The sequence below is a fragment of the Chiloscyllium plagiosum genome, unplaced genomic scaffold (assembly GCF_037043375.1).
Source record: "Chiloscyllium plagiosum isolate Xiang-an unplaced genomic scaffold, Cpla_swu_hap1 HiC_scaffold_38, whole genome shotgun sequence".
NCBI lineage: Eukaryota > Metazoa > Chordata > Chondrichthyes > Orectolobiformes > Hemiscylliidae > Chiloscyllium > Chiloscyllium plagiosum.
This window is the reverse complement of record NW_028270176.1, coordinates 17,683,494-17,693,434: the sequence shown is the minus strand read 5'-3', so window position 1 is coordinate 17,693,434 and position 9,941 is coordinate 17,683,494. Positions and strand designations below refer to the sequence as shown.

General features: G+C 45.2%; 1 protein-coding gene across 1 annotated transcript; it reads left to right on the top strand.

Moving 5' to 3' along the window:
• LOC148139010 (putative G protein-coupled receptor 139) lies at positions 1–5,729 on the top strand. The gene is made up of 2 exons (XM_087980998.1): positions 1–3,634; positions 4,543–5,729. Exons 1-2 carry the CDS (start codon positions 3,565–3,567, stop codon positions 5,469–5,471), a joined length of 999 nt encoding a protein of 332 aa, XP_087837124.1. The 5' UTR covers positions 1–3,564; the 3' UTR covers positions 5,472–5,729.
• Positions 5,730–9,941: the final 4,212 nt, after the last annotated feature.

Sequence of the window (9,941 nt, the reverse complement as noted above, 5' to 3'; positions counted from 1 at the left end):
CTTGGCAACGAACCAGGCCAACTGTCAGATCTCTCGGTGGGAGAGCGTTTCGGTGATAGTGATCCCAACTCCCTGACCTTCACTACAGTCATGGAGAGGGATAGGAGCAGACAGTATGGGAAAGTATTGAATTGGGGGAATTAGAATGCGATTAGACAGGAAGATTGGGAGCAGTTAATCTCAGGGAGGTGCATGACAGAAATGTGGAGGTTGTTGAGGGAGCACTTGCTGAGAGTGCTGGATAGGTTTGTCCCACTGAGGCAAGGAAGGGATGGGAGGGTGAAGGAACCTTGGGTGACAAAGGGATGTGGAACATCTAGTCAACAGGAAGAACAAAGAACAAAGAGAATTTACAGCCCAGGAACAGGCCCTTCGGCCCTCCAAGCCTGTGCCATCCAAATCCACTGTCTAAACCTATCACCCAATTCCTAAGGATCTGTATCCCTCTGCTCCCCACCTACTTAAGCATCTGTCCAGACACATCTTAAAAGAATCTCCCGTACCTGCCTCTACCAGCTCTGCTGGCAGCGTTCTCCAAACACCCACCACCCTCTGTGTGTGAAGTACTTACCGCGTGTACCCCCCTTAAACCTTTCACCTCTCACCGTGAAAGCGTTACCTCTTGTTATTGAATCCTTCACCCTGGAAAAAAACCATGTGTGGCAGGGATGTGCAGGTTGGGGTGGATTGGCCATGCTAAATTGTCCCATAGTTTCAACGGTTGTGCAGGTTAGGGTGGACTGGCTGTGCTAAATCGTCCCATAGTGCCCAGGGATGTGCAGGTTAGGATGGATTGGCCATGCTAAATTGTCCCATGGTCTCCAGGGATGTACAGGTTAGGGTGAATTGGCCATGCTAAATTGTCCCACAGTGTCCAGGGATGTGCAGGTTAGGGTGGATTGCCCATGCTAAATTGTCCCATAGTCTCCAGGGATGTGCAGGTTAGGGTGGATTGGCCATGCTAAATTGTCCCATAGTGCCCAGGGATGTGCAGGTTAGGGTGGATTGGCCATGCTAAATTGTCCCATAGTGTTCAGGGATGTGCAGGTTAGGGTGAATTGGCCATGCTAAATTGTCCCATACTCTCCAGGAATGTGCAGGTTAGGGTGGATTGGCCATGCTAAATTGTCCCATAGTGCCCAGGGATGTGCAGGTTAGGGTGGATTGGCCATGCGATATTGTCCCATAGTGTCCAGGGATGTGCAGGTTAGGGAGGATTGGCCATGCTAAATTGCCCCACAGTGCCCAGGGATGTATAGGTTAGGTTGGATTGGCCATGCTAAATTGTCCCATAGTGTCCAGGGATGTGCAGGTTAGGGTGGGTTGGCTATTCTAAATTGTCCCATAGTGTGCAGGGATGTGCAGGTTAGGGTGGATTGGCTGTGCTAAATTGTCCCAAAGTGCCCAGGGATGTGCAGGTTAGGGTGGATTGGCCGTGCTAAATTGTCCCAAAGTGCCAGGGATGTGCAGGTTAGGGTGGATTGGCCATGCTAAATTGTCCCAAAGTGCCCAGGGATGTGCAGGTTAGGGTGGATTGGCCATGCTAAATTGTCCCAAAGTGCCCAGGGATGTGCAGGTTAGGGTGGATTGGCCATGCTAAATTGTCCCATAGTCTCCAGGGATGTGCAGGTTAGGGTGGATTGGCCATGCTACATTTTCACAGAGTGCCCAGGGATGTGCAGGTTAGGGTAGATTGACTATGCTAAATTGTCCCATAGTGTTCAGGGACCTACAGGTTCGGGTGGATTGGGCATGCTATATTGTCCCATAGTGTTCAGGGACGTACAGGTTAGGGTGGATTGGCCATGCTATATTGTCCCATAGTGTCCAGGGATACGCAGGTTAAGGTGGATTGGCTATGCTATATTGTTCCATAGATGTGCAGGGATATGCAGGTTTGGGTGGATTGGCCATGCTAAATTGTCCCATAGTGTACAGGGATATGTCGGTTAGGGTGGATTGGCCATGCAAAATTACCCCACAGTGTCCAGGGATTTACAGGTTAGGGTGGATTGACCATGCTAAATTGCTAGAGATTATGACGAGGTCAGACAGGTTATTTTTCAGTGCTTATGAATTAGTACCAGAGGCGTATGGACAGTGGTTCAGAAACATAAAGAAGGAATCAGGTCAGACTTATGTTGAGTTCAAACAAATTAAACATAGTCATTTTGAGAGGTGGGTGTGGGCCTTAAGAACTAGCCATTTGCATACAGAACTGGCTCAAAGGTAGGAGACAGAGGGTGGTGGTGTAGGGTTGTTTTTCAGACTGGAGGTCTGTGACCAGTGGAGTGCCACAAGGATCGGTGCTGGGTCCTCTACGTTTTTTTAATTTACATAAATGATTTGGATGCGAGCATAAGAGGTACAGTTAGTAAGTTTGCAGATGACACCAAAATTGGAGGTGTATTGGACAGCGAAGAGGGTTACCTCAGATTACAACAGGATCTGGACCAGATGGGCCAATGGGCTGAGAAGTGGCAGATGGAGTTTAATACAGATAAATGCGAGGTGCTGCATTTTGGGAAAGCAAATCAGGGCAGAACTTATACACTTAATGGTAAGGTCCTAGGGAGTGTTGCTGAACAGAGAGACCTTGGAGTGCAGGTTCATAGCTCCTTGAAAGTGGAGTCGCAGGTAGATAGGATAGTGAAGAAGGCGTTTGGTATGCTTTCCTTTATTGGTCAGAGTATTGAGTACAGGAGTTGGGAGGTCATGTTGTGGCTGTACAGGACATTGGTTGGGCCACTGTTGGAATATTGCGTGCAATTCTGGTCTCCTTCCTATCAGAAAGATGTTGTGAAACTTGAAAAGGTTCAGAAAAGATTTACAAGGATGTTGCCAGGGTTGGAGGATTTGACCTACAGGGAGAGGCTGAATAGGCTGAGGCTGTTTTCCCTGGAGTGTCAGAGGCAGAGGGGTGACCTTATAGAGGTTTATAAAATTATGTGGGGCATGTATAGGGTAAATACACAAAGTCTTTTCCCTGGGATGATATAAAAGATATAAAACGAACCTGAGGGAACTTAAATGCCTTTCCAAGTAGATTTTCCAGACATATTGGAACCTCTGCCTTTACGACCCCTCTCAAACCAAAACAAGAGCCAACTAACCTTGTTAAAGGAGCAGCATCATCGCACAATACAAAGAGGAATTGTAAGGTTTATGTTTGAACTTTGTTTCTTTACCTTTCTGCCTTGTCCTGAAGATTATGTGCCTCTGTACATTTCTACCTAAGACTGTGTCCGGAACAGTGGCTTGTACACTTTCCACTGTACTCATGTAGTTGAGTACACACGACAATAAAGGAAATCTAATTCCCTGGAAATTAGTGACATTTCATTCTTCAAAATAGATTCTATTGTGTAATAATCCTCAGAGGAAAATAGTTCATTTGCTGCTTGTTCAGATCACTGAAACTAATGTAATTAGTGATTCAACCAGCTTTATATTCTCACCAGAACGTCAGCTTCCAAATAACATGAACTTGTGTTGACAATATTACTCTATTGAGGTGGACAGATCATTGCCTCCCCAGGAACAGCCAGACGTGACTGGGACAGAATGAAATACTCAGCCATCTTACAGGCAGTGCGCATTTACTACCCAATTCTTGCAGCTGTCGGTATCATTGGTAAGTCTTTAAATCCAGTTACGTTTGTGTAAAATCTTTTTGCACTCTACGACCTCATTCTTTGTGGAAATTTGACGTGCTCTCCCCAGCTTTGGTTATTTCCCAACATTATGCTCCTCGCCGTTTCACCAGTAGTTCATTTTTATTATTGTTTCCTTCCGTCTGTTGAAGCAGATTGGTTTATAAATGTTTTGAAGAGAATTTAGTTCCAACACAGAGCCAGCTAAGTCAGCATTTATTCCTCATGTGGAGCTACACTTCAGAAGGTAGCTGCCATCTTTACCCACTGCAGACCGATTGGTGAAAGAGCGTTGGCATCGAGTCATAGAGCACAGAAATAGAGCTTTCGGTCTAACTAGCCCATGCTGTACATGTTTCCTGAATTGAACTCCCCTCAGTTGCCTGCTTATGGCCTATCTCGTGCTAAAACCTTCCTCTCTATGTAACTGTCCAAATGTCTTTTAAATGATCCAGCAAAACTGAAGGAACAGTGATGTGTTTCCAAGCCAGGAAGGTGAGTGGCTTGAAGGGAACTTGTAATTTTTCACCACATCTACTGTAATTGAGTTAATATATTCATCTGAGGCAATTGTTGTGAGTTAGCAGACATGCACGGTGGCTCAATGGTTAGCACTGCTGCCTCACAATGTCAGAGATCCGGCTTCAATTACACCCTCAGGCGACTGTCTGTACGGAAGTTGCACATTCTTGCCTTGTATGTGTGAATGGTGAATTGGCCGTGCAAAATTGCCCATAGTGTCCAGGGATGTGTAAATGAGCTGTATTATTCGGGGGAAATGCAACAGGGTAGGTGCCTGTTTTGACACTGTACAGATTCTATGTTAAGCAAACGTCATTACTGTGACTCCGATAATGAAAAGGTCTCCCTTTCTTTATTTTTCATCCAGTTAACTCCGTGGCAATTGTGATCCTGATTCGAGGCAATTGTGGGCTCTCCAAATGCGTCACTCGCTATTTGTTGGCAATGACTTTTGCAGATCTGTTTCTTGTCATCCTTAATATCTTACTGGACCGAGTTAACGTTCTGCATTTCCCGGTTACTTTCTTATCCATCACTCCAGTCTGTGCTTTGAGAACTGTTCTGTTTCTTGCAGCTCTGGACGGTTCAGTTTGGTTCACAGTTGCTTTCACATTTGATCGGTTTGTACTGATCTGTTGCCAGAAACTAAGCGCAAGATATTGTCACGAGAGAACCGCTTTTGTCGTTATAGCAACGGTGAGTGCGGTGGGTTGTTTGCGGTCAATTACTTGGTATTTTGTATTTGTTCCTGCAATTATTATTGACAATGTGCCGTGGTTTTGCATGACAGTACCAGACTACTATACATCATTATTTTGGAAAGTGTACGTATGGATAGACACTACATTTATACCTTTGCTCCCAATTGCATTGATTTTGATATTCAATGCTCTGACTGTTAGGCACGTTATAGCAGCCAATCGCATCCGCTCACGGCTCCAGATCCATGCAAATGGAGGGAATAGTACTGATCCAGAGGTGGTAAACCGGAGAAAATCCATCATCTTGCTCTTTGCGTTGTCCGCTAATTTCATATTGTTCTGGATGACACATGTCATACGCCGTTTCAGCTTTCAAGAGGTAAATTATAATTATGAAGACAAGTCTTTAAATACTCCAATGTTTGTCTTCCAAGAAATTGGATTCATGTTACGGCTTCTAAATTCATGCACCAACACCTGCATTTACGCTCTAACACAGACGAAATTCAGAGAGGAGTTAATCAATGGAATCAAATATCCATTTACTCGACTTGTTAAGGTCTGCAATCAGAATACACATCTGACCACTCTTTGAAAATGTATTTTCAGCCACAAAACAGGATCTCCACTTTGGAAAATGAGAGGAATTCTATGTCCTAGTAGAGTCATAGAGTCATAGAGATGTACAGCATGGAAACAGACCCTTCGGTCCAACCCGTCCATGCCGACCAGATATCCCAACCCAATCTAGTTCCACCTGCCAGCACCCGGTCCATATCCCTCCAAACCTTCCTATTCATATACCCATCCAAATGCCTCTTAAATGTAATTGTACCAGCCTCCACCACTTCCTCATTCCACATACGTACCACCCTCTGTGTAAAAAATGTTGCCCCTTAGGTCTCTTTTATATCTTTCCCCTCTCACCCTAAACCTATGCCCTCTAGTTCTGGACTCCCCGACCCCAGGGAAAAGACTTTGCCTATTTATCCTATCCATGCCCCTCATAATTTTGTAAACCTCTATAAGGTCTCCACTTAACCTCCAACGCTCCAGGGAAAACTGTTCAGCCTTTCCTTGTAGCTCAAATCCTCCAACCCTATTAACATCCTTGTAAATCTTTTCTGAACCCTTTCAAGTTACACAACACCTTTCCGATCGGAAGGAGACCAGAATTGCACACAATATTCCAACAGTGGCCTAACCAATGTCCTGTACAGCCGCAATATGACCTCCCAATTCCTGTTTATAACATTTCTCTCCATATCAGGAATTAGCCAAGAAAAACAATCTCTGAATTACCTCCAAAGAAATCCCTGAAATAAGGGGACCGAAACTGCCCACAGTGCTCCAGACGGGATCTCAGCAGCACCTTTTACAGTTACAGGATGATTTCCCTGTTCTTATACTCCAAGCTTCTGGAGGTAAGGGCCAATATTCTGTTCACCTTCCTGCACGCTGTGTGCTAGCTTTCTGTCTGCCTCCTTGCCTTGAGGCTGCTTCGCTATTTCCGCACTGGAACCGAATGAACACAGGAAAATTGTTGCTGTAGGATTGTGTGTTGTAAAAAGCCTCGATACATCTCTTTTCTGTTGAGATTCTCCAACAGCAACAGGTTTCAACTCACTTCGAGAACAAGAGACAAGTCTTCGAGTATTCACAGTGACTGTGCCCCGTCATTGTGACCAGGCTGGTGATTTCATTGGAGATTAATCCTTTTGCCCCAGACAATGCAGCTTTCCCTCACACTGAGATTGGACAGAGGGAAGTAATTTATGGAAGGAAGAGAAAAGAACTGAAGCCGCTGGACCAAGAGAAGCAAGTTGTGTAAACCAGTGGGGAGAGAATTGGAGATTAAAATTCACTTTGCACAGGGATCCCATTTGATGAGGAACATGAACTCAGCTTCTCCCTGCACAGCTCCTGCCTGAGAACCTCCATGCTACCAGCATTTTCCGGTTCTACTCTCCATCTTGAGCATTCCCAACATTTTTGTGTTAATTGAACAGTCAGCATCCGTGTGAATGTAAACTACATGATGGGATTAGAATTTCCTCCCTATCAGTCTGATGGCCGCACTCTCTGCAATGTGGTTTTCAGTCGTTTGGAAAGGACACTGAAACCAGCAAGGTTAGCTTTGTCAGTCCAATGTTCACTTTGTTTAATGCCCAGTGCATTAATAACCAACTCCACCAATCAGTGACCAGGGACAGACACATCCAGCTCAGACGGTCTGGGTGAGACCAGCAGCGGTGGTCCATACCTCTGAGCTAGGAGACTCGAGGATAAGTTCTCCAGAGGTGTATAATAATGTTGGGAAGAAAATACCTACAAAACCTAACGGGCAGCCTTTGGACCATTGTAATAGGGACCAACTGACACCATCCCGATAAACCCTGAACAACAAACAGAACAGCTGAACTGTAACCTCCAGCTAATCCAACAATTCACGAGTTCCACAATTCAAAGCAACACATCCCTTGGTCAGTCAATGCTTCCACTCGGTGAGTAACAGCTAGTGTACCTCACTGAGAGCTGAGACCGCCCCCTGCTCTGTATGTTCCTCACTCTGAGCTGTGCAGAATGGGGTTTCTTTTCTTCCATTGATTGAAGTAAATTTGGATTTCAGTTTAAACATTTTATGAACTAATTATTTGTTAAACTCATCAGTATTCTGTATGCTTCATCGACACTTAGCAGCAGAGAGAGGGTGTGTGGGTGAGAGAGAGAGTGTGTGTGTGTCTGTCTGTGTGTGTACCTGTGTGTGTCTGTCTGTCTGTGTGTATGTGTCTGTGTGTGAAGGTATGTGTGTTTGTGTGTCTGTATGCATGTATGTGTTTGTGTGTGTGAATGTGTGTGTCTGTGTGTGTGTTTGTGTGTCTGTATGTGTGTGTGTGAATCTGTGTGTGTGGTGTATGTGTATTTGTGTGTGTGTGTGTATCTGTGTGTGTGTTTCTCTGTGTCTGTGTATCTGTGTCGCTGTGTGTATGTATCTGTGTGTGTATCTCTGTATGTGTGTGTGCTCTGTATGTGTGTGTATCTCTCTGTGTGTGCATGACTGTGTGTGTGTCTATTGTGTGTGTCTGTGTATATGTATGTGTGTTTCTGTGTGTGTGTATCTGTGTCTGTGTGTGTGCCTGTCTTTGTCTGTGTATGAGTGTGTGTCTGTGTATGCCTCTGAGTGTGTTTTTGTCTCTATCTGTGTGTGTGTCTATGTGTGAGTGTCTGTGTGTATGTATATGTGTGTCTGTTGTGTGAGTGTGTCTGTGTCTCTGTGTGCATGTGTGTGTCCCTGTGTGGGTGTGTGTCTGCGTGTGAGTGTGTGTCTGTGTATGTGTGTGTCTCTGAGTGTGTGCTTGCCTTTGTCTGTGTGTGTCTGTGTGTACGTATGTGTGTGTGTGTCTGTGTGCGTGTGTGTATGTGTGTGTCTCTGTGTGTGCCGTTGTGTGTGTCGGTGTGTATGTGTCTGTGCATGTGTCTGCCTGCATGTGTGTCTGCGTGTATATCTGTGTGTGTGTCTCTGTGTATGTCTGTGTGTGTGTATCTGTGTATATCTGTGTGTGTGTCTGTCTGTATCTCTGTGTGTGTGTCTCTGTGTGTATTTGTGTGTGTGTGAGTCTCTGTGAGTCTGTCTGTATCTCTGTGTGTGTGTCTCTATGTGTTTCTGTGTGTGTGTCTCTGCGTGTCTATGTGTATGTGTATCTGTGTGTCTGTCTCTGTGTGCATCTGTGCATCTCTGTGTGTGTCTCTGTGTGTGTCTGTGTGTGTTTCTGTGAGTCTCTCTGTGTGTATCTGTGTGTGTGTCAGTGTGTGTCTGTCTATGTGTATCTGTGTGTGTGTGTCTGTCTCTGAGTCTGTGTGTGTGTGTCTGTATCTGTGTGTGTGTCTGTGTCTATCTGTGTGTGTGTATCTGTGTGTGTGTCTCTGTGTATGTCTGTGTGTGTATCTGTGTGTATATGTGTGTGTACCTGTGTGTATATCTGTGTGTGTGTGTGTGTGTATGTGTATGTGTATCTGTGTGCGTGTATCTGTGTATGTGTCTGTGTGTGTATCTGTGTGTGCATCTGTGTGTGTGTCTCTGTGTGTGTATCTGCGTGTGTGTATCTGTATGTGTATGTCTATGTGTGTGCATCTCTGTGTAACTGTGTGTGTCTATCTGTGTGTGTGTCTGTGTGTGTGTATCTCTGTGTGTCTGTATCTGTGTGTGTCTGCGTGTGTGTATGCATCTGTGTGTGTATGTGTCTGTGTGTGGGTCTGTATGTGGTGTATATCTGTGTGTTTGTGTGGGTCTGTGTGTGTGTGTGTATCTGTGCTTGTGCGTGTGTGTGTCTGTGTGATTGTGTGTATCTGTGTGTGTGTGTGCCTGTGTGTGTCTGTCTGTGTGTGGGTGTGTCTGTCTGTGTGTGGGTGTGTATGTGTGTCTGCATGTGGGAATGTGTGTATCTGTGTGTGTGTGTGACTGTGTGTGTCTGTGAGTGTATCTGTGTGTGTGTGTGTGTATCTGTGTGTCTGCATGTGGGTGTGTGTGTGTGTGTGTGTGTGGGTGTGTGTTGGTGTGGGTATGTGAGATATTTAGATTCCCAAATGGAGGTGGATCATTCTGTGACTGCCTGAGTGACTGATATTTACAGAGTCCAGCAGAAGGATATTGCTGGCATTTTAACTTCAAAAATATCCTTTATTCAATAAAAACATTGTGTATGTAGACCGTCACAAACACAGCTCGATTCTGTATGACATCACCTCAAAGGAACAAGCAAGCATTGGAGTTTGTCTCCCTCCAAACAAATCAAAGCCATCTCTTACTTGAATAAGACAATATTTACATCTTTTGAAACCTGGGGAAGATTCAATGACTTAACGGACCCTCATTTAACCGAGGGAGAAGGAGCTCAGGCACTGGTCAATCCTCACTTTGCTTTAACGGCAGCTACCCCTGGGCTTTAATGGGTCCTGCAGCACATAGTCATGGCCCTTGGGATGTGACCGTCCACAACACTCAGTCGGGGTCAGCTGCTTTTTTCTGGAAGACCAACAGGTTTGAAGCAGACTAAAGAGCATCTCC

Coding starts and splice junctions, on each gene's coding strand:
- LOC148139010 (XM_087980998.1), top strand. CDS start 3,565: ATGAAATACTCAGCCATCTTACAGGCAGTGCGCATTTACTACCCAATT. Junction 3,635..4,542: donor TGCAGCTGTCGGTATCATTG/GTAAGTCTTTAA, acceptor TTTTTCATCCAG/TTAACTCCGTGGCAATTGTG.